Here is a 27249-nt window from a genome sequence, read left to right as displayed (position 1 = left end):
ATGTATATCAAAGAGTATTTTTCTTACATAAAATAAATAATGATAAAAAAAAAGATCAGTTTTTTATGAAATAATAAATTATTAATTGCTACTATAGGTGTGGTATAAGTACAATCGTCTAATTGATCTATTTGTAGTTAAAAAAATTCATACTAATATATTTTTACCATGCATTTGATTGAATATTTATATTAGTTCAATGATTGTATCTTTAAAAGGATTTGAGTACATTTTCCTTTCATAAACAATAAAGTTATAAACTAATAATTTATTTATTAAGATTTGTATTATATTTGTGATTAAATTTGGTCTTAAAGGTAATGAATTATAGTAAGAATTAACAGTCTTTATTGATTTTACATTTCTAATTTTTCAATCGCTATAGGTATATTGAGAAAACTAAATTACTTTTTAATTTTTAATCTGTAAAAAAAAATTCCCGTGTACTTATAATGTGATTCCTATGTATATTATTAATGAAACTTAATTGAAATACGCAGAACTGCTTTGTATATACATATATTTTTTTTTTATTCAGAAAATGCTCATACAATTTGTTTTTATTTATTCTAGTTTATTTAACAACTCTTTTTTTCCTCAAGTATTATTATTCCTAGTTACTTATATAATATTTCAGTAAAAAATGTGAATCCTCTTCTCCTGTAATAGTATAAAATATAAAGATTTAAATACTGAACGTCAGAGGATAAATAGTAGATAGACAAGTACCTAGTAAACCTAGTAACTAAAAATAGCTATAGTATTAATAAGGATAAATACTTAAATTTATTTATGTATAAATTACACCCATATATGTCAAAAAGAAGGCAAAATTTTTCTTTTTACTTTCAAGTTACGCAACTGTTATTAAAGTATGAGACATTATAATATAGGTATTAGCTACATACACAGAAATATAATTAAATTTTACGATAAGTCGCGATATCAAATAGTTCGTATATTATGCACTATATTATACAGTATATCAGTATATATACATACTTATATATAATCTATTTATTGTAAATTTGTAAACTCTATACTTTAATCTTTATGAGTAGTATAAAATATGTTAACCTTATAAATTTATACATACAATTCGTTTTATATAAAACGCATTTTTTATTCATATAAAAATTAAGATTCCAAGTAAACTGTATATTACAATTTACAAGACAATATTAATATTCTATTCGCCTATACAGACTACAAAGGATGAAAAATTGTAAAAATAATCATTAAATTATATTAGAAAAATCTTTTGCAGTATATATTTTTCCAACAAACGACTTTATTGATCTTGGAAACAAATATTTGTTTATTTAGTGCAGATTAACAATATGGTATAGATATTTTTAATAATAACAAATAACATTATTGAGTCATACAGGTACGATTATTGAATTGAAAATTATTTTTATTTTTATTCAAATCAAAAGGGGAGTTAGTCATCATCAATCCCTATTTTTAATCAAATGATTCTTGATAATCGAATGTAAAGTAATTTATTATTTATTTATCATAAAATGTGAGAAATTAAATAAATATTAATAGTATAAGTATATTTTACAGGTATCTAGAGTAATTTAATTTCAAATATTACATTCATTTTATTTTAAAGTGAGTACATTGTATTAGTATATGATTTCAAATTTTATGTATTAATATTTGATATATTTACGTATTGTTAAAAATTATAGTTGAAGTTAAATTATTAAAATAGACGATAGTACAATAATATATGGGTTTTGTAAACAATCGGCAATGTAAGAATGTGGCATTCAATTTCAGTGCAAAATAAAATTATTCATTTCAATATTAGATTATATTATATAATACTGTCTATAACTTAATTATCTCATTTGTGTTTAAAATAATATTAAAATTATTTTAATTAATCTGGGTTTTTGATAAATAATGTAAATATTATTATAAATTGTTTCTTATTTTTAAAATACCTTATTATTTATTAATTATTTGCTCATTAGGGGACATATTATCTTTAAAACATTTTGTGTAGCTTAAAATTACGTTATTTATATTCATAAAATATATTTTTTTTACAAAATATGTATAAGTAATGTATATATATATATTATATACAGCGTGGGCTACCATATTTTCCCCTATCGGTTTATTAAAAAATAAAAAAATATAAAGACTTACTCTGTATTGCATAGATAATTTATAGGTACTTGCAGTTTATATTAACAATTAGTCATCGTAGTGATTGCACACAAGTATAGTTTGTTTACTAAATATGTTCTTGTAGAAATATAGGTTGTCTGTAGGTACTAGCTTTAGGTAACAAAAAAACAAAATCGTTCAGTTACATATATGAAGTTTGAAGAGGTGTTACACAATCTAGACATTGATCAAAGACAAAGAAAAAATAAATTTACAAGTAGGTAGAGTTGTAAAAGTATTAAAGTTATAGTTGTCATAGCTATTTTTTATCGTCGAAAATTTCAAATGTTTTTAGGTAAAAAAAAATTCTTAAATATAAAATTTATTAAAAATCATAATTTTAATTATAACAATGTACATTGTATAGTAGGTACACACAACTACAAGTGTTTTCTAGTTTCAAACTTTCATATTTCAGTTATTACAACATTGTAATAATACTAATTCCATTATCCCCACTTCTAATAGTTTGCATATTATTTTATATATTACATATGCGTAATGTAGTTATTAATTATACAATATTTTCCGGGATAAAATAATTTCAGGAATCTAATTATTAATGAAAGTTGAAACAAGAAATAGAACTAATAATGTTATATTGCTATTGGGAAAACCTGTTATATTTAAGTAATGCAGTATCCTTCTAGTGCCCTTTGAATTATAATTTTAACAGCAAAGAGTTTCAAGAAGTATTTACAATTAAAATAACATATTATAGTTTAAACATTTATTATAATGGATTAACTTATTTATATGGTTTTTGCTATGGTAAAAAATGCGTTATACGACCTATCATAGAATTTTAATCAACTGAACTTAAATAATCGTGTATAATTAGGTTTTAAATATTTATACAGATTATTAATCGAATTTAATAATAGATTGGTAAAAAATATTATTTCTTGCTCATAAAATATTTTAAAATTAGAAATTTAATATCAATACATTTAACTTTACATAATATTAGTATTATAATAAATATATTTTCACAATAATAAAAGTTTTTAATTTAAAATGTAATAAACCTATCAGAAAAATAGAATATATTGTATATTATTTACATTTTTAAAATTAATTATAACTCACCAGTGGCGTATCCAGATTTTTTATTTGAAGAGGAGGGGAGCACACACTGCCTAAAATTTTACCATATACACTACCTATTACCAAAAAGAAAAAAAGAAAATAAATCAAATATTTAATATTTTTAATGCAAATAATTTGTTTATATTTTCAGTTAGTCATTAAGTTAATATGTATGTACATAATAATAAATAGTATAATTTAATAATAAAAACGGGTGTTTTAGTCCAAACAAAATTATAAGTGTATAAAAATAACAGTAACAATTGTATAAAATTATTTTCACCAATTTGCGAGCTGCAATTTTCTTGGTGCTTTTTTTTTGTAAAATCTTCAATGATATCAGTTAAATAACCACTTTTTTTATTTATGTTTACTAAAGCTTATTTAGTCTATTTTTAGTCATTGTTGAACTTAAGTATGTTTTCGGTCGTTTTAACTTTTAAGGTAGAAAAAGTTCGTTCTGATGTAGCTGTTGTAACAGGAAGAGTTGTGAATATTTGTAAAATTAATTTAATAATAGGCACAATATATGTACAATAAGATAAATTCTCAATAGCGGCTTATGGTTTATTTACTGTGCTATTTTGTCCATAGTTTTTTCATTGATTTTGTCATATAAATAATTCAGCCTTAAATGTTGAATAAATATAAATCTTTAAAACAAAAAATAGTAAATACGTCCAAAGAAGGGGAGGAATGGCCCCTGTACCCTACTGGATACGCCATTGTAACTCACAACTACAAATGCCTTAATGATATTTTGTTGAAAACATTAACACGATATAATCGCTTAAATGTGCATTGACAATATAAAAATATGCAAAACAATTAATTAATTTATTATAAAAAAAAAAGATCAATTATTTTTACAAATAAATTTAAATAAATATATAAATGAATAAGATAATTTTTGAAAGTACTTAAAAACAAGAATATTTTGGACGTTACAGCAGGTTAGTAAATTCAAGGTAAGTACAAATATCAATAATTCTTGCGGCTATTACAAAATAAATACTTTAAATAATAAATATTATAAAAAAAAAAAAAAGAAAGATTTTATTTTGGTATATATTTTGTTCAGAATCACTTTTCGTATGCAATGATTTATCATTGAAAGTTCACTCGATACCTACTATATAGAATATACAGCACAGTATAGTTATTTACTTTCCCTCTTTTATTTTTTGAAATTACAATAAAAGTGGGTAAATTAGTAGAATTGCAACTCCAGAATATAAAATAAAAAATGTATTTTACTTTTTAGTGATCTGTATGAAATTTATAAGTACAAACGTAATATCTTCTTATTTTCAAAGTACAATATTATTGTTTCTCGTGCTACATTCTATTATCAAGTATCAATTGCATGATAATAATTATGATTGTGATTTTTAATTTTAATCATAATGTTAAAAAGTAATATAGTATGTTATATTATATGTATAACGTGCTTCTACAGTATTTATGTTTTTAGAGTAGTAAGCATTTTTATTGAATTTTCTAACGAAAACAATAAATATAACACGATGTCCCGATTTATATTATTATTTTTTGCAAACATATCCTATATGTTCAATGCAGTGACATATTATATAAATACGTTTTTATGCATGATCAAATTTTAACATGATTTATGTTATTTTGTTTTAATTCATTGAAGATGGAACCATTAATCAAATAAAATACACACAAAATAAATATTAAATGTATTTATTAATTCACTTCAAGTAATTTTATATTTTAGTAGATAGTGTTTTCAGTCATTTTTCTATATAAAAAATTAAACACTATTTTATTGTTGAAATATTAAGTTATTCTAATGCAACTGATTTATACAATACTTATACAATCATATTATAATAGTTATTTTAATTTATTAGTACCTATATTTATTAAATTATTAGAGCATAGATTTATATAATACATTCGCATATTTTTTCTTGTCTATCATATGATAGGTATACTTAGACAAATTAAGTGAGTTGAGAACACATTATATGTTTTTTTACTGTTGTTTATGAAAATAGATATTTTTCAGTTTCATTATTTTATATTTTTTACAATTTAATTAAAAAAATTTAATATTTATTGACCATATTTTATTATTTTATAACAAAAATTAAATTTCTGTTTTATTAAAAAAATGTTTGTTTTTAATTAATACTTATATTTTTTTATATATATTTATAATATTTTGATAAACCTTTTAAAAATAATTTTTCATGCGTTTTATAGCTATAATTTGAAGTGTGAGTGGTATAATTAATAAGTTACATATTTTTTTTTATTTAAAAAAATTTACTAAACGAGATACTAAACGGCAATATATTTTACATATATTTTAATTTTTTAATTTATACTTTGCTGCTTTTAATGTATACGTCGCATTAACATTGTAAATTTACTTATTTTATGAATTGAATGACCTGCAGATTGTGAATTTTGATAAAAATACATTATATGGACATTATATTTCATGAAATGGACAATATGGACATTAATTTCATAAAATTTACAATAATTACGAACATATTGTACACTTTGTATAATTATTATAAGTTATTTAACAATAAAGTATATAATATTTTATTTTATGTCTAATAAACCATACGTATTATGTATAAATTAAATAAACCATACTTTTCTATATCAATAAAGATAATACAATTTCGGTAGTTCCACATGCAATATTAGGTAAACGAATTTTTCTTTATCGGATAGCTCTATTACTTTTAAGTTATTACACAATAACATTTAGCAGGTGATTGTATGTATGTGATGTAGATACTTATGTATGTAGTTTATATGCGGATTTATTGTCTTACAAAACAATTTTAAATAAAAATAATAAAACAGAATACATTTTATAAAAAACTAAAAAAACAATTCACTTAATGTGGTAGGTACATTATAAATGAATCGATGATTGCAAAAACAATATGAGTCAAATTTTTAAAACTTTTGGATAATTGATAAAAAGTGTATAATTTAAATAATTTTAGAAAAAATTCTTATTTAAAAATGAATACTTTTAGAAATATATTATGCACTGATTATACATAATTTGTGTATATAAATAATATGATATTTTTTTTATTATTGACTTTTAAAGTTTTCTGACTCGTGACGTTTCACAAAGATTGTGATTTGTGTCGATTTTGCATTCATCGATTCAAATAATTGATGAAATAGAAATTATATAATTGGGGTATTAAAAATGTTAAGCTTCAATAAAAATAAAAATTAAATTCATTAAATTAAACATAAATTTTAACACGTTTATAAAAAAAAAAAAAAAATATTTAATATAAATTGAATGTTGCTTACCTACTATTATTTATTCATACAGTGGTTAAAAAAAAAATCGACGACAATACTATCTACTATCTACGTATGATGTACTAAGTATTGCAGAGGAAAATTATTTAATATATAAACAAAATTCGGCTGATAAAAATAATAGTTAAATTAATGTAATATTTTAGCGTGTATTATTTTAGATTGGATCCTATGTAATATGAAATGTATATTAAAGCATATTTTGTTTAATTATTTTTTTCATATTTTTATATTATTTAAAAAAATATAAGAAGAATATTAATAGTTATTTTAAAAGAACATTAGCATCATATTTTGAGTTTTTTAACATAAAAGCCGGACCTTACTCATAAATTATATTTATTTTTTTTTTATCTGCGTCACAAATGTCTCGCATAATTCGTTGTTTTTTCCCCAAAAAAAAACTTTGACAAAAATTTAGCTTTTCATATTATTTTAAAAAATATGTAGCTAAGTACTATTTTTAATTTTTTTTTTTTTTAGATATTTGGTTATTACGAAGATCTTCATATTAGAACAAGCAATCAAGATAATGTAAAATTAAGAAATGTATTACATAATTCGTATTATGTTCCAAGACTAGTGATAGAAATAATTTTAAGACTATGTGAAACGTATATCTATAAAAAAAAAAAAACATTGAATAGTTGTAATAAAACCTATCACCAACTCATATTTCAATAAAAGAGCACAAATATAGACTTAGTGGACTTTTAGTTAGCATCTGATAGACAATTTAAATGAATATTAAATCACAAAAGCAATACAACTAAATTTATAATTCTTAGATCATCAATATGATTAAAAATGCAACTGAATTCGCTATTGAGTTTTTATCTATATAATTGATATTTAAAGCTCCAACAAAATTACAGAGTAAAAATGGCTGTGATTTGTAAATGTTGTTATCAACAAACTTAAAGTTCTTTGGCTAGAAAGTATTATCGTGTATGATAGCCCTAGATGCCTTCAAAATTAAACAATTATTGATAAATTTAACCAGAATATAAAACACATGTTACGAGAATGGATGTTTAATAACATAAAAATAAGAGAACAAGAAAAGTTATGTTGAATAAGTACTCAAGAATAGCTAAAGCTTGAATAATGAAATTAAATTTCTGTGTGAAACTTTTCTACATTTACAAGTGCTGTAGAATAAAATCAGTAATCACCTATCAAATAAAAATAGAAAATTCATGACATTATTCTTATTCCTGATCTTTGGAGAGCTCTCGTGGTTATGTATTCGATAATTTGATCTAGTACAACATATAATAAAATTTGCATAAGAATTATAATGTTAGTGTAAAAATATATAATAATAAAATTATGCACCTTATCTGGCTCACAGTTAAATTGGCTGAGATAACATAAATTAAGAAATCTGAATATGTGAATCCAAATAGATATAGCTCATTAAAAAGAGGTCTAGTTGTCGTTCGCAGGATCCGGTATTGAAAAATGTCGCGGATATACTGGTGCCATGCACTAATGAAAAATATGATACAATCATGTAGACTTTTTCTTTGGCAGCAGAGACCCTTATTCATCCATCCCTTGCCTCTGATGATACATAAGAAAGTCACTAGTCTTACGTGTTATCACCACAAATACGTGTCAGTTTCTATGTAACCTTACAATGCGAATCGTCCCTATATCATCATTGATAAATAGAGCAAAGATTTTTTTGATAAGGGACCTTACAGAAGCATAATTTATGTGATCACGAAACAAAAAGGATTGTATAAATTTGAAACTTGAAACTAAAGATGAATTACTTAAAGGATGGTTCAGTTATAAATGTTTGAAAAAATCAACAATTCAATTTGTTACCATTGATAAATATTTAGAATTTTCAATGGGCGAAATAATAAAAAAAAATTTAGGGAGGTTATACGTATTAGGAAAAAACTCTTTGTCGATTAAGTAGGTATGCATGTTTTAAAAATATCATGCTATGTAACAACCGATGTCATAATTATTCGTTGTGCAAAAAAAAAAATAATAATAAAATAAATAAAAATGTATAATTTATTACTTAAAATTAATTTTTTATTATCAACATTAATTATTATCATATATTTTTATCTATCTTATTTATTTAATATGGTTTATTAAATATAAAATATAATATAATATATTTTATTGTTAAATAACTTGAAATAATTACACAAAGTGTACAATATGTTCGTAATTATTGTAAATTTTATGAAATTAATGTCCATAATGTCCATTTAACATATAATGTATTTTCATAAAAATTCACGATCTAGACCAATTTCAGTATCTCGAAATCGAGTTCACAAAATGAGCAATTTCACTATGTGGATGTTACACATACATAAATCTGGCCTATATATATAGTTGTTATTATATTTGTATTACATAAAATCCTTGATATAAAAATCATTGTACTACTATCATAAAAGAAAAATGAATACTCAGTTAGATTTTTTTAATTGTTTTAATTGTGTAACACTGCAACTTTAGGTAAATGTTTATTTTATTTTGACAATATTTAAGTGTTATAATGGGAGTTTGGCACAATAACACAACATCTTCTAATTTCACTTTTAGTTTTATCTATATTTATTCCAATAATATAATACTAAATAAATTTATGCTACTAATTAAATTTTACCTATCGCATAATCATTATGTTCTTTGTAAATTATACGGGCATAGTTATAGTTTATAGTTTTATAATATATGAAGTCGAATGTATAATGATGCAAATAGCCTCCATCCACCACCATGGCCCCTTAAATAATACACTAGCTACATATCATGTATTTATACTTAATATATATTTTTTTAACTGTCTCATTGTACAGGAATATAATAAATAACTAAATTATACTTACAAAAAAATTAAGTGGACAGAGACTTACTTTGATGATTATAGTTTTTTTACAGCACTGTGAATATAGTTGAATAAACGCTATTGATATATATAGCAATTAAAAGAAATGTGATTGACATTATTGTAATCTTATACTGGTCCCATCATTAGCAAAACCCCTTTTTTGAATAATTCATATAGCTCTTGAAAACTTTTTGCTAATTATTACAGACGAAAACTTATTAGAGAACTTTATTGGAAACTTATTTGTCTCGCCACAGAATTATTACACTTTTATCATTGATACACCCATTTACGTTGAATTAATATAAAAATAATAATGATATCGTAGATGGAACTTGGGAGACATGAGGTAAGATGAAATATAACTGGATTAATTCAGTTAATGATTGAGTGATAATAATATTAATATAATGTTTTTGGAATACTTTATGGAATGAAGTTAGATGATTATTTATACCAAAAAAAGTAATAAATTAATGATAACCGGATCGATATGAATTATGAGTTTTTCAATTTTCGTTTGAATGAATAATTTTGAGAAAATGTGTAAATTATTTAAATTTCCAAGTTACGAATAATATAACTAAACCATTACCCGAACCCACTTGTACAATATTTAGTAGTCCCTACGATTCTCGGTAATCCCTCAAGACGTCTAAAACTCAAATTGTGTCGTGACCTGATAGATGTATCATGTACCTATAACTTAAAAACTAATAATCTAAACTTGGTATTAATGTGGCTAGTGCTGTCGATAAGGTGGCTTCTTCTATTAAGCCATTCATGTATAGGTACATAAATTACTCTTGATCAAACTTACATATTTTTCCTACGAACAGGTTGTAAATATATTTTAGAAATAAAAACAAAAAGAATAATAATTATTTAATTATTAATGAATACTCTACTTATTTATTCATATACTACTGTTTGTAGTTAGGTTCTATGTAATATTATTAAAAAAGTACGAAGTAAACAATTGTGTATGTTCAATTGAAAATAATTAGTATACGACCTACGTGGGGCGAGTAATGAGACAAGGTCATGTGGGATATATAACTATTGGTCTGTAGGATATACGGGTGTTTCTCAGATATTAGAAAAATATGATAGGAATGTATTTCCCGAAGACTATTAGATGTCACTATTTTTTTCGTTTTATAAAAATGATGTTATTTTAATCTTTTAAAATGAAATAATAAACAGTGAAATGAAATAATATATATTACGAATTTTAAACGTTGAATAAATTTCAATGTATAAATCGAGAGCTACATTTTAGACGTTGAGCGCAAAAACGGTCTAATTCATTCAACTATATCATTTAGCTTTAAAGATTTTATTAAAACGAATTATATAGTTTCAATGTGAAAATTCTTAATTTTATTAGTATTGTTTATTTTAATTAAAATTTCAGTTTATGTCGAAGAGGTAATTTTTGCATTATACAGAAGAGGTAATTTTTACATTATACAGAATGCAAAAAGAAATGCTGCTATTTTGAAGAAAAAAAAACAAATTAAATAGGTCGATCTTGCTTTTATACTAATTTAACTATTTCGAACAACGCGGTGCAGTTAAATTTTAGAGGATTAGACCACTCTTGCGTCTTTTAGTAGGTACCTACTTATTTTAAAAATAAATTATAGTTTAAAGGACAAGGAGTTACGTATAAGGCGTTTTGTATTGCCCTAGGTTCCCCCGCGTATAATAATATTGAGTATTTCAATTAAGTACAATAACAATAACCATTTTTTATCATTATTATCAACCGTGTCGCACACGACCAATTTTTACGTTGATAAAAACGTGTGTACAGAGAAAGAAGATATAGGTGTAACAAAAATGGAAAATTGTAATTTTTAGATTCGAAGCATAATATTATAAACAACAAAGGATCACAATTGCGGCCGGGTGTTGGAAAGTTATTCGACATTTTTCGACGAGGTTAGCGCACGCCGAACCTCTGAAACGCGCTGCACTTATAATATTATAACGGATATAAAATATTGATGTTGCGCATGTATATAGCAGGCCGTAACACGGCAGCTGGTTATCAAATTATTTAGGTGTGACGATAAATTAAAAAAAAATAAAACCGAACGCGCCGTATTAGTTATTCTCGACGAGCGGGAGAGACGCGTAGGTACACCAATAATAATATTACATCGGTCACGCGGTGCAGTCCGCGGCGGGGTTTCGGGAGAGAACGATTTTTGTTTCGAACCGTCCCGACGAGGCGACAACAGCGTTCGAGCAGCACGGCGGCGGCGGCGGCCTGACCGTGCGCGCGCGTGGATTCCGACGACAGTCGAGAACGCTGGTGCTGTTCGTGACCGGGGCCGACTAGAGGGCGCTGGCGCGGCGCAAGCGCGATACGCAAGCGCACATCGCTGCCATAACGATTTTATAACAAGCCCTGGCGCGCGCGGCGGTGGCGGCTGTCGGGTCGGCGGCGGTCGGTCGAATTAGGGGCGGGCGTGGTGCGGAGTTGCGCCGTGGAGTGGATGGACGGCGGAGGCGGTGTTTTTATCATATATCCATTCACTTTCGCCCCTCGCCCGCCCCGCCGGTCAATGTTCGCCTATTTCTCTCTCGCTCCCGCGGCCGCTAGGTTCCTCACACACGCACACACACGCCAAACACCGAGTCTCGCATTCGTTTGCCCTCAACTGTGGTGCGTGTGCGTGCATACTTATGCGTGACGATATATTATAATAATAATAATAATAAAATATCGAGATACGCATAGTAAAATAATAACAAATATAATCGAGTAAAAATTATAATATTATATTATAATAGAGTAACGACGGTGACAACGCCGCAGTGTTGTGCGCTTCGCGTCCATACATAACATAATATTATATTAAATACGATTGTCGTACGAAACACACTAGGCAGCGGGCGTTAACTTTATAATAATATTATATATTATCGTAAATAATAATATTAATATTGTTTTTACGCGGTACGCGTCGTCGTCGAACAGTGTAAGCTCGCCGGTTAATGTCGACGATGGCCATCGTCACGGAGCGCGCACTGGCCGTCAGTTCATCATCGTCGTCGTCGTCGTCGTCATCATCATCATCATCATCATCCGTATGCGTACAATAGTTGCCCGAAAAAAGAAATCGTCCGACGTCGCCGCCGCCGCGTCGCGCGCGCTTGCTGCTGCCGCCGCCGCCACCGCCGTCGTCGTCGTCGTCGCCGCTGCTGTTGCTGCTGTGGCCGTCGCAGCAGTAGTAGGCCCTACGACGAATCATCCGGTACCCGCGACTTGACGGCCCGCCAGCGACGGACGATACGTGAACCTTAAATTAAAAAGAGAGAGAAATCGGCCGGTGCGTGCAATCATTATATTTCAGTTTTACCCCAACATTTTTATTTTATCTTTTTACGTTGTTTCACGTATAATATTATAATATATTACACTCTTTTTCCATCCACCCTCATCCACCCTTCGCTTTACACCCCACCCATCCATTATTTCTGTACGGTATATCGTTTATTATCAACAACGCATACACACATAATACACCTAATATTATACAGTTTCTCTCGGCGTAATTTTCTTGTGCCTATTTCATTTCTTTAAAATATTATTGCATTGGTACTAAAAAATAAATTGTTGTTGTGGTCGTGTTTTTTATTTTTATATATTTTTTTCTGTTCTATTTTCATGGCCGTAAATAGATAAAAAAAAAAAAAATTAAACTCGCGTTTAATGCTGCACGCGGCGTGACGGTGACCCGTGGACGCGACACACCAGGCAGAAAACGACGACCGGGTAACGTGTGGAAGACGACGAGCGTTGAACAAACCAGCACCAGCAGTACCGGCGGCGTAGCAATACATCGTGGCGAGCGAGGATCGCGTCAGTCCAACAATGTCGAACAACAGCCAGAAGCTGCCGACCACCGAGCGGGTTATAAAAAGTGAGTTGCCCGATGAATGCTAATACGCCAACATAACGACATCATAGCGCAATGATTGTAATAATAATTATGCTCATAACAGTCATAACCCATAATCATATTATTGCTTTTTCGTCATTCGCATTTTTGCCGTACATTTCGTTCTCGTTTTAACGATCGCTTTTTATTTATTTTTTATTGTTTTTTATTACTACTGCCACCCTCGCCTGGGTGTCTGTTTATTAAACTTTGAATATCGGCGTTTAGGTGCCGCCGGTCGACTCGTTTTTCGCATTATCACTTTATTACTATTATTATTATTGTTGTTGTTGTTATTATTTCATAACAATATTCTCCTCACTTATCATCTCTTGTGTACCTAATTATTATATCACGAAATAGTTGGACCTAAGACTCGCTCTGATAACGGAACGGTGTAGCCTACACCAGCTGCTGTTATAATAATCATGTATTGAGCTTCTTTCCGCCGTCATCGTCGGCGTGACACCACTTCCTCCTCCTCCAACTGCAAAACCGAGACCCCACTCCTCGTGTCCCCCCCCTCATTCCACCAATTCTCGGCAAAATCAGGTGGACCGCTCTCGCGAACGGGTGACAATAATTCGCACGTACCTATTAAATTTCAAAATATTAAAAGGATGATCGCACGATCGAAAACGCAGAGAGATCACAAAAAAAATAAATAAATAATAGTAGGCAGTTAAAATCGTATCGCCGCACGCCCGTGATGTGTGTGGAAGTAACGCGCGCGTTAATTCATTATTTGCATTCGCAACGAAAACAATAATTACGTCACGGCGGCCGTGTAACGCAAGCATGCGTACTTATAAACGGTTCTAATAAGTTTTCCTGTAGATTAGAAAAATTCGCGGCGGCGGGCGAGCGCATAGTATAATAAGCACGCCCGAGCCATATACCGGAGTGGGGAAGGTTACCGCCGCATTCGCCCTGGAAATGCGTTATCACGGGTTTTTTTCCCGTCCGTCTGTAGGTACCTACAGTAATATGCGTAGGTAGGTTACACATCGTACCTTGGGTGCTGACTTCTTTACTTCTATCAGTTGATTGATTTCAACTCTTTTGTAATTGTTCTCGGTTCGGTAGAGGAGCGACGGCGGTGGAATTCGATAAATCCATTTTTTGTACATTTTTCATTGATTTCTCCGGTTCCATCGCCCCCTATGCCTCGATGTTGCCAAATATCTCCGCTAACCACTTATTATTATTTAATTGTATGATATACAATATACGATGATACCGTTTATTTAATATTATTTTAAATCATACAATACAATTTTAAAATTAATAATTATTGTTAATTTTTTACGGTTACAGTACATATTTTATTACTGTATTGATTAGTCGTCATTGTCGTAATTTTCAATATTTAATCAACCTAATATTTTAAATTTTAAATAATATTACAATTTAATACCTAATGTACACGTAATAACTTAATGAATTCAGAATTATTTAATATTTACTTCTTTATCAGTGTGTTTATGAATTATAAAAATAATGTAATAATATAGTCAATGTAATGTTATGTATATTTTTTTATCGATAATTCGATATCGTTATATTCTAACTTCTAACCCAACGTTTACACCGTCGTTCCCATAGAAAGGATAGGTATTTGAATTTTTATAAAATAATACAGTTTTGAGATGTAAAATATGCTTCTATACATACGCATATATTAAGTATTGATTTTGATATTAATTAGGTCAGAAAAGAGTCTGAAGTAAAAATGTAAATTTTCTCACATCGCGCTGACATTGCGGAATTATAAATTTGTAGTTGAACGTGTTAGTTTGTTGGGGACAGTTGTGTGTGTGCACATACCGAGATATTTCAATGGCCGTAAAAGAGAAACACGAAGAACAAGTGTACGTTTAGAAAGAAGGTCGTGTAAATTGGAAATAAGCGCGAACGGGATAAATATACTCGCACGTCACTGATGTAGCACGTAGTTTTAATAGATAACAGTCAATAGGTTTATCCTTCCTATGTTCAATATTATATACCTTCTTAGACGAACTGCAAAAAACGTTGATGATTTTACAATAATTTATAATATTATTTTATGTTGAACGTACTTGTTTGATTTTTACACATATATATATATTTCAGTTCTTTAAGATAAAAATTGAATAGTTTATGTATTTAAGGCGTCGCAAGGCCTAAATTGTAAATTAATTATAATATCGCACCTATCAATAAAAAAAAAAAAAAAATGCAACACAAATAATAATTTACAGTGTAATATTTTACAGAATAATGTAAAAATTTAAAAAACTTAAGCCCACCCCACTTGAAATTGTTTTCTTCTGAACGGCGTACAAGTTCAACTTGTGTGAAGAGTTTTGACGGTTCAGATATAACATTTTTTCAAAAAACAAGTATGTCCCCTATATCAATTCTTAAACAGAATTATATTTTTCTATTATTCTGCGAGTGTTCTTTCGTATTATTTTAGCTTTACAAAGTAAAAAAAACATTGCATATTTTTATTATTATTTTTTTTTTTTTTGACAGTTTAAATTGATGAATATTTTAATTTTTAATAAAAACTCCCTTAACATCTGAATAGGTAATTATGAAAAGAAATAATCGATTTCTAAAAATCAAAATGTTAAATACACACTCTTTTTCATTCTTATACCATCACAATAATTTATAATGTATCTTAGGCTTTGACTTATAAACTTCGTCAATTTTAATGTATCATTTTAAATCTATATAAAGTGTATATTCAGTTTATTTATATGTTAACTGTATTTAAAATTCTATTTATTGCAATAAAGCGTTATAGTCAAATAATATTTATTTACTTATGATGTACATAATTTTGTAAATTAATAATTTACTTATTACTACAACTATATCAGAATCACAGATTTTCGTATTTATTGTCTGTAGCCCCAAACTTTTAAATTAGGTAAACATAAATTATATTAAATGAATAAAGGTATATATATTATGTATATTTTAAAATTTACTAAGGAAGTGTTAAGTAGGTGATTTATGTATAAGCACGTTTAATTTTTATATATTTATCATAATAATACTCATTGGAATTGACAAATAATTAATATTCTAATATACCATTACTTATAGGTTTTAGATGCGAGCAATTTTTTTAATAATTTAAATATTGATTACCCCCCCCCTCACATTTATGTTTATATTGCATTAGTAATTTTTTTTGTAATATATCATTATCAATTTAAGTAGTTAGCAACAATATTTTAAGAAAGCTGATCATTGGTCTTGCTATAATATAAGTGTGTAATAATCGATAGATATAAAAATAGATAAAAACACATTTTACGTTGACGTCACCTTAATAATCGCATTGTTTATATCTCGTGACTATTTAAAATTACACAATATAATAACTTGATTTAATTTGATAGCATTTTGACTTAGCATATAGTCGGTTGGTTGAATTGGTTTCACGGTACATAAGTATATACATTGATTCCCATATGACCGCTGCTTAATATTTCTATAACACATACAATTATATAATAATATATTCTATTAGCTACCAATGAATATTGAATAAATTTTCTATATTTAGTTACCTGATTATTGCATAAATTAGCTGTGAAATAATTTAAATCTACCTTTACTTTTTAATGTATGATAGCTGGTTTAAAAAATGTTTTTAATATTTACTTTAAGGGACCTAGACGTGTTCTAGGCAAAACTTAAAAAAAATGTAAATATTTTCATCAAATCTTATCTATAACCAGCTATCATGAACTATAATTATATTTTCTGAGAAAATTTAGTCCTCCCCTATTTTAGATTTCTAGATTCGCCACTGGATGTACTTATTTAGAACTTTAGTATAACTAAATGTTTATGCATCTGTCTATTTTCATCTTATCACCAGTCAGATATTGGCAATATGGTATATTGGTATATAAAAACGATTTTTGTACCAAGATAATTTTGGTAATATTTATTTAAAGTGTAATGTATATAAGCTATTTTATTTATTTCTAATACTAACGATTACGGAAACAGATCATTTATTTTTCATTTACGAAGTGTTAAAAAATAAATTATTATTATTATTCATATTTACACGAATGTTTATTTTTAAATTCATAACATTTGTTTAAATTTATTTTATTGTTTATTATTATAATTACAATTATTTAAAACAATTTGTCATAAATATAAATAATTGCGTATTTAGTTCTTCATATTATAATAAGTACTAAAAATAGTATGTTAATTGCATTTGGATTATTTTTATAATATTTATAAATATATTTATATCATTATGTTTCTTGAATATACATTAAAAAAAAAAAAAACAAGATCTTTGGCATACTGTGATGACGATTTGTTCCATCATGTTCACGTCTAAACTTCGTCACGATAATAACTAATAATTTAAACTTATTTATATGCGTATACATTTGTGAGTTCATTATTAGCGTACACGATGTAAATACTTTGCGGTCTTCGAATTGAAATCAACCGTGTATTACTAAGATTGGTTAAACGAATTTAAAGTTTCAAATTGAAGCAATTAAGTAAACATTGGATTAGTTAATTGGTTATAAAGGTTAAGAAGGGGGTACCCAGGTCACTTACTTAGCTACAAATACAATAAAATACCCATAGAAGTTTTCAACAACTCAAGTACGTGTCATGGACTTGTTTTTTTTTAACCCATCAAAAAATCAATACGTCCAATTGTGTAACCGAACTATAGTGTTTCTGAAAATAATACATTTTATTTGTACAATTAATTTAACTAATTATTGATTGATATCATTTTAATCTTCATAAACATAACATAATGCTTTGAAATTCTCATTTAAATCGAATAGTAATCTCTCGTATTTTTAACTTTATCAAATTTATATGGAAATACAATTTAATAACACTTGAATAAAAAGAAAATCGATTTTATTTTATCTCATAAGTAATTACGAAAAATTAGTTTTAACATTACAAATATTAAAACTCTAGTTTATACAACATTAAACAGTCTAAAAGTTTAAAATTCACTCAATAATGATGGTATATAAATATAGTTTTATTCATATACTTTTAATAATGTATAAAATATACAATCATAATTAATATTATTATCATCAAACCATAATGGAGTTCACTAAAACTATTTTATTTTATTGATCGAATTTCATAATTTTAGTATTTCTTAAAATTTGATCGGAAATATCTTTAATACAATCAGATTGCATTGTACCTATGACCTACAATAAAATATGTATAATATTATCGTTACACGTTCAATCAGAGTAAACGAATACATTACCCGATTCAAGAGCTCGAAAAAAAAATCTAATACCAATAATACTATATTCATGTCTTTTCTTCTCTATTTGCACCTCGTTTCTATATGTACGCCATTATAATTTATATACACGTATATATAGAGAGAGAGATATATTATTTAATATATACGGTCGCAAATAAGAACGAATCCGCTAACTGTCGTATTACTACTATATACGTGTATAAATATATAACAAAAAGCAGGTATAGGTACGCATTTTCGTAATGTAAACAGTGTATTTCCTTGTTAACACCGGCGGTAAATATATAACTTGTATGTCTCTGTCGGCCAATATAACTGCTGTTAATGCGCGGCGCCGCCGTTTGCAAAGTGTACATAAGGGGAGTGTAGCGAAATAGGTCACTGTTTCAGTGTAAAAAAAAATTGATAATGAAAAAAAATATATAATAATAATATAAATGTCGAACAACAAACCAATTATCTTTGCCCATTAAAAGTGCATTTAAGTGTATCACACACACACACCACTCGGTTAACCCTTCGACTTCTCTTGCAGTAACAATATTCTGTATAGTATGTAATATTATTATTGCAATCGGTCCGACGACAGCACGATAAACTATGTATATAATATAATATGATATTATATATTTTCGATTCGTCGTCGTAATATTGTGCATTCCGCATTGCGGTACGCAAGCATGAAGTCGCGTACAACATAATGATATCAAATTTAATATTGTATGGCTTTTATATATTTGTTTTGTTTTTATCGTTATTATACCGCTATTATTACGCTTTTGCGTTTGCTCGGTACCTTTATACTTAACACGTATCGTAGAGTCTATAATTATCAGTATTATCGTATTATAATTTCCTCTTGTATACTGGAATCTACGCCATACACTCCGTATCACACTGTGTAGATATTGTATGAGAAATTACAACATCGTATCGATATATATTTACAAGATCCTTAATTTTTGCCTATCTTTTAAAATTTTATGGTATTTTTAATGCAGATATTTACTCTTTTAATGCTGCCGCTTTAAATCATTTGATACGTTATAAAATGGAGTGTATAATAATTTCAAGTTCCTGATTACTATCCAAGCAGTGTATATGCGATTTTCATTAAAAAAAAAAAAAAGTTAAATGGAAACAACGATTAAATTTTCTTAGTTTTTCTAAAACATAAAAATTATGTTGCTAAGTATAATGCATGCTTATAGTAACAATGTATACTTCATGGACAATGGATAGTAAAATTGAAATTTTATCAATAAAGATTATTGTTAGACGCTAGTATTTAGATTCATTAAAATATCTGACTGGTGGAAATAAATCAACGTTTCAATATATTTAAAATTTAAATCAATTCTTCATGACTTTGTTCTTTAATTTTTTCAACATATTTATATTTTACTGGAAAAAGTAATTCTAATTATAAGCTTTACTTTTCATGATAATTAAATTTAATTAGATTCATGAGCGTTTGTGTATTTTAATAAGCTGTTAATAGACATTATTACGTCTTTTGTGGCTATTTTATTATATAAAAATAAATTGTGTTAAAACTTATAATTTATAAATAATATTATAATTAATTTTCTTATTTTACAATATTAATTCCAATAAGTGTTTCAATGTATAAAGTGTTTTTTTAAAATCAAGAACAACTTTTTAACAATGACACACGTGTGTTACTATTTTACACTATACCTAATTTAACCGAGTTCAGGACTAAAATGTGTTGAAAATATATAATCTGTTGCAATTAGTAATAATAGGTACATATGTGTTACCTTTCTGACTTCATTTTTTTAGATATATTTAGATTTTTAACTTTAACTATAGATATTATATTATGTTATTTATTAACTATTTTTTTAATTTTTTAGATCAATGTCAAAATTAATTGTACATTTTTCAATTTAAAATAAAAATTTTACTATATAAACATATAACTAATTTTATTTTTATTTTTCATTGTAAATTTGTCTTTTATGTCACTATTAATTTCAACATGTGGTGATATATTTTAATAAATGTAATTAATAAATTTCAAAACTGTAATTTAAATATTAGAATTTGGCTTTACATTTTATTATATGAAGTGGTTGGGCAATTTCCAATTTTTTTTTTTTTTAAGCGCCTGTAACATGATTCACGTATCATCGTAGGCATGACATGCCTATATGAATTTGTAAGTTGTTACTAAATATGAATAATTCTGGCAATTATTTAAATAAAATAAATTAGTCTGAAAATTTTGGCTAACTTGTAAAATCTCGGGTAACACCAGGTGTCAAAAACAATAACACAGTGCCTTGTACCCGTTTACACATATTTAACTTGTGATCTTAGCTAATTTTAACAACAAAAAAAAAACTTTGAAATATTTGAAAGTATATTATACCTATTATGTTTATTAGGCTTACAAAAAATATACTTCTATATTGTCATTTATTTTAATTATTTTCAACTACTAAAAGTTTAAAATAGTATAGTTAGATTTAGGTAATTATATTTTAGTTTTAATTTTTAACACAAATAGTGAGTAAAATAAACACAATTTATTTAAATTATAAAATTACAGCCAAGAATTTGGTTCATTTTCAAAAATACCTCTACTTTTATGAATTTTTTTTCGAAATTTTTTATTAGTTGCATACTAAAACTATATTTAACACGATGACCTTAGTGAAATAATATATATGTTTCTCAAGATTCATTGTGAATAAATTTGAATTTCTTGCGAATTTTAATATCATAATATTATACTATAATCCTCTAATACATAATATTTATTTATTACGTTTAAGCATACGTTTTCAATAGTAATATATACATATCATAGTACGTATAAATGTATGATGATAAATGTTTAAAAAATAAATGTTATTATAAATGTTAAACAGAGTGGTTATTTTAATATAAAATACCATTATTTTTAAAACTATTATTATATACTTACAACATAATATAATAATTAATAAGCTTCTAACGTTAAAATAATCTCGATACACTGATAGTTATGAAATATACATAAATCAATTTATATTTCATAAATATTACTTAAATTGATTACATTTTTTAAGAATTTTTTCAAATTATTTTCATCTTAATATATTCTAAATTATTGTAAACATGTATATTAATTTATCTATTGAATATATGTAGATAAATAAATGTTATTGATAGCTATCCTCATATAATAATAATATGTATTTGTAGAAATATCTTAGTTTAGAAAATGTCATTTAAAATTCTATATGCATTTAAAAATTATTCATAAATTTTATAATTCAATAATAATTTTATAAGAAAATATGTATATAAAGAAAAATATTAAAAAATAACAAATTTGTTTTCAAGTTTTAAAACAAATTTATTTTGTTATTTTGTTTTAATCCAAATAGTAATGCTATCAAAGTGTTGAAAATAATACTATTTTTTTTATATTTATTATAGTTTAATTCGGAATAATATTCAAATTTTTATAATTTTGTTAAGCTTAAAATAATTTCTGAAAATATTTTTATTAGGTTTTTGTAATATAACATACGATTTTTTTTACTCCCAATATTTAAGATATTTACAGAATTTAATAATCGTTATTCTCGTAAATTTTTATTTAATTATTATCAAAAATATTTTTAAACATTTATACAGGTTAATTCACTTAATTAGCTATACCCATTTGTATGTTTCATAATTTTTAATGTAATTTTCCATTTCGTAATCAAATCCACTTATTTTAAAATGGTTAAAATAATAGATTTTATATTTTTGCAAGCATTGTATTGTGTAGAATTGCGTGTATTTCTAAAGCCAGTTTAGAATAAGTCTTGTATAACTTTAACAACCTAAGTTTATATTTTTCAAAAAATCATAAGTGGCCAACTTGTGTCTCACGTATTTTTTATAATATCAACATTTACTTAATATTATTATGAATTTTAATATTTTAGGTTTTAGCTGATAAAAATTTATCAAATTATATAAAATGGATCTATAAAAATTTTGGCTCTTGGTATAATAGTATTTATCTATGTGGCCTGCGAACCTATCCATGTTGGCCACCCCTGGATTATACTATTATAGTTTTCTTTTATCAGTTGTATTTTTAAAATTTAAATATGTATATGAGACCACTTATTAATTAGTACCTATAGATTTCTATTTCGTATGAATGTTATATACACATGATTTTGTTGTCGAGACTTATGGTATTTTAAGTGGAAGAAATGAGACATATTTTTGTTAAAGTTTTGTCAATGGTTGTGTTGTAATTTTTTTGTTGATGACTGAATTCTCATAATAAAGTATTTTATACTATAGTAACCTTTGCAATTGGCCGTATTTTGAGAATGCACATCTAGCTGGAGTGTTGTACATCGTAATGTTCGTTATGATTCGTTAATCATATACATGAGTACTTACGATTTCTCCATTAGTACATTACAGGATGTTGTTTCCTTATTGTCTTGAGTTGTAGGATGTGACATAAAATGTTTTGCGTATTATCGATTATTTCAAACGTGCGTGGTATACATTTATAAGTATATTATATTAGTAATGGAAAGGATATAGTGTGAAGTGTTATGACTAAAATGTATTTTAAGTTCGAAAGAGACGTGAATTCTAATGTTTTCCTTACTCGTGTGTTATATACTACGCGTATGGTTGTGTGTTGTAATCAAGTTCTTCCCATTATTTCTATGGATTAAAAAAATCTAATATTCGTGTACTGTATACCTATCATCTTTGTACCTATTTAACTGCATGCATAATGTTATGCTTGCGCGTGTATGGCTGGCACCCAGCAGCACCAACTAAACAAATAACTCATTGCTATTTGAACAGGTTAGTGCACTCCTTTTCGGTTATGTTTACACATGAATGATAAAATCGATATGAGCAAACAATAATTCAAACTTCATCAATGGCTCCTAGCAAAACGAGGTTTGGGATCAATCCAAGTGTTGATACAGTTTATACGATTTGAGGGTGTTACTCTATGTTTGATATTTGTAACATTGTTTTCGACAGTTGAATTATTATATTTTATTCAAACCAAAAATATGTTATTTCTGTAAACGCATGTTCACATTTAATAATATAATATATGATATACACATTTTCTTTCTCTCCCATTTAATAATATGTATATAATGCATATTTATATACTATAATATATCCATATGTTTGCTGATATATGAAAAAAAAAATAAGAAAACGAGGTAGCCTATTACGTATTAATATAAATAATATCCCCTGCATTTTTAAATAATGATATTATTATATTGTTATTATTAACATCGTCATCTGCGGTAAGCTGCCAGCATTTTTATTTCAATGTTTTAATTCATTTTATTTTCTTACTTTTTCAACTCGAGTAATGTGACTACTTGGGTGGGTTTAGCTTGATGAAACCTAAACAAATCTCAGTCTCAAAGCTAAAACCGTCAGACCGCGGCAAGTAGGAGAAAAAACATTTCGTTAAAAAAATACGCGTATAAAACGTTTTACTCGCGCAACTTAAGCGTTTCGACGGACCTAAACACATCACACACATACACGAACACACGCACACACATGTATATTATATAGGTCGTTGTAGTGTATACGCGTGGCACGCCCTGTGAAAATACCGCCCGGCCACTCTGGGTCATGATGATAGAGCAAAAGAGTATAATAATATGATGTATAGTACGAGTAGAATATAAATCGAAACGTCCGTCCATCACTTCCCGTAGCGTACATGCCATCACAATATTTTTTCTTCAGTAACTACACTAAACATATGATCTGATCGTCACATATTATACTAGGTAATATTGGACCGAACAATGGTATAGACGTTATTTTTTAAAGTTACCGGGAAGATGGATGGAAAAAATTTAGACAATTGGTTTTTTTTTAAAGTGCTATAAAAACATCCACGAAACTCATATTTTAACAATGTTAATTTATAATATTCATGTTTATTATGATTTTTTTAAAGTTTAATGAGTAAAATATTAAATTATTGATTAATTAGGTATTTTTTAAAACACCGAGGTGGGATGTCAAACCTTCACGCTACTCTTATAGTCGCTTTAGAGTGTCATACCATAACCAAAATGACCTGTTAAGATGTGATGATGTTTTTCTCTCGTAGTCCCAAAAACTATAATTATAACTACCTATAGTCCTATGGTTTTCCAAAAATCGATTAAACGAGGATTTTCGGTGATAAATCAAAAAAATATAATCAAAATCCATTGCATTTAATGTACATGTATAAATTTTTCACAGTGCGTATACTATTGTTGTCAATATTCACGTTTCTCATTTTTTTTTTTTTTTATTGACCAAACTTTGTTATATAAATTCTATGATAACTTTTCGATATAAATTAAGTTAAATATATATTAGACTATTATTTTTTTATTGATTTTTTTTTATTGCTCAACTATGATAATTCTCTTATAAACATCGAACTAGTAACTCGTAACAATAATTGATATAATAATGCGTTTAGTATAATTATTATAATTTCTATAAAGTGTTTATTACAAGTTATTAATGAAATGTTCGATCAATAAACACTATTTTGTATTTTAAACAAAAATTATCAATTTAAAAACTACTTAAATACTATTATAATAACAAATAATATTATAAGATTTTTGCTTGAAATACATATTAGATACATATCAAATAATATTGCTTTATTTTGGTAAAAAATTTGACTAAGAAATACATTTTTGTATATTTCTTATATTTCTGTGTACCTAACATATAATTATAAACATTTTTTTTTATATTATTCAATATTCAAACAATTATAGGTAAATAAAACTTATGAATAAAAAATATTTAAATATTTTCTTAACTTTATTTAGTATATTATTGTGTCCAAAATGATTATGAATGTAAAATAATAAAAAATTCATTTTCTAAATAAATTGATCTAAAAATATTTAGCCGTTCATATTATATTAAAAAAATGTCAAGTCTTAACTACCTAATCAAAATTAAGAATGTATGAGTACAATGAAATGTTTTTAGTTAATTAAAGTATATTATATTTGACGTTTTTATCAAAAAAAAAAAAAAAAACTTTTTTTTTTTGATTAATTACTTTGTGTAGTACTATGGCAACACAAAAATACACATAATATAAATAACATAAGCTTTGAATTAAGTAAATATGTTTTATATAACATTTATTAATTTCGTGTTTAATAAGTATTAGAAAAAAAAATATATTTAAATAATACTACTTTCACAGTACTAGCTGGTTACAATCTGAACTTACCTTCGCATACGCATAATAAGTTGCGTGTTTAGAGTTTTTATAACTATTAAAATCTGCTTCTACGTTATTTTTAAAATTAATCATGTAATTTAAAAACACCAAGTTAATTGTTCAGTTACTTGAATGAATAATTTGATTCTAATTAGTTGAATAATTTTTTTTATAAACATCTATAGAGTAATAATATCATATTATAATGATATTGACATTAAAATTCAAAATTGACCTGTATTGACCTTTTATTAACTCCGTTTTTTAACCGATCACAATACATGACAATGTAATTGCCTTAAATTGAAGAATATTGACACAAAAAAAGTGTTGAGTGTAATAATTCGTTGCATCAACGAATCTATTGAGTATACCAACAACTTTCCGGTAACGGTATTTTCTGTTGTCAACTTATTTTTGTAAATTTATTAGAAAAAAACTCCTTAAATAAATTGACCTTTGGTAAATAAAAACATTTATTTTTATTCTCTTCGATTTTAAATAATTTTTTTGTTTATTTTAAAACTTTGATTCTGGATACATTATAATGAACCTTTTGATAGCGTGACACAAAACAATCTTACTTATATAAGTTTTTCCCAGTTCTTTTCATTTCCGATCCATTTTGAATAGATTAGACTTAGATTTAATTATACGTACTTGATGTTAAAATATTTAAATATAATTTTTCTATCAAAAATGATATGAAAGTAGAATCTGAAGAAGAATAATTCCAAAATGAAAGACACGTGGCTTTTGAAAACAAAATTAGAAGAAAATAATAAAGAATCAAGGGGGAAAAAGGGGGAAAATTTAACTTTTGTTTTTCTTAGTTACCTAGTAAACATAAAATAATTCTAAATATGATTAAAAACTTCAGACTATATTATTATAATATGTACTTTAATTTAATTTTAGAATTTCTTCTAATATTTTTAAGTTTTAATTTGTTTATAAATTACGGCTGTTTATAATTGGTTTTGAGTAAAACTTGAGACTATTTAAAATATCTAATAACTGAATATCGTTATAATTATTTTATTCTACCTATACTTACAATAATTAATTTTAACTTTAATAAGTCCTATATGGCTACACCTATAATGAAGTTAATATGTCTAAAATCGCCGAATGTTGTAGGTATTATGTAGGTTAGTCAAACGAGTTTTTTTAAATATCTAATCTAAAACTAGGTATATGGCCTTTTAAAATAATTGAGTCTCAACTTCTCCATTAC

The 27249-nt window shown here is 26.3% G+C and overlaps 1 protein-coding gene across 6 annotated transcripts in view; it reads left to right on the top strand.

Annotated features, from left to right (window-relative positions):
• The first annotated feature begins 13180 nt into the window (after positions 1–13180).
• LOC112594773 (serine/threonine-protein phosphatase 2B catalytic subunit 3-like) overlaps positions 13181–27249 on the top strand; it is a 64546-nt gene continuing 50477 nt past the window's right edge. For all 6 annotated transcript variants that reach the window (XM_025339752.1, XM_025339750.1, XM_025339748.1 and 3 more), the window contains exon 1: positions 13181–13422. In XM_025339752.1, the coding sequence (XP_025195537.1) occupies positions 13374–13422 (49 nt within the window). In that variant the 5' untranslated portion in view covers positions 13181–13373. The remainder of the gene's footprint in view (positions 13423–27249) is intronic.

This window comes from Melanaphis sacchari, unplaced genomic scaffold (assembly GCF_002803265.2).
Source record: "Melanaphis sacchari strain LSU unplaced genomic scaffold, SCAv2.0 Contig23_pilon_pilon, whole genome shotgun sequence".
In the NCBI taxonomy this organism is placed as follows: Eukaryota; Metazoa; Arthropoda; class Insecta; order Hemiptera; family Aphididae; genus Melanaphis; species Melanaphis sacchari.
This window is presented reverse-complemented; position numbering and strand designations above follow the sequence as displayed.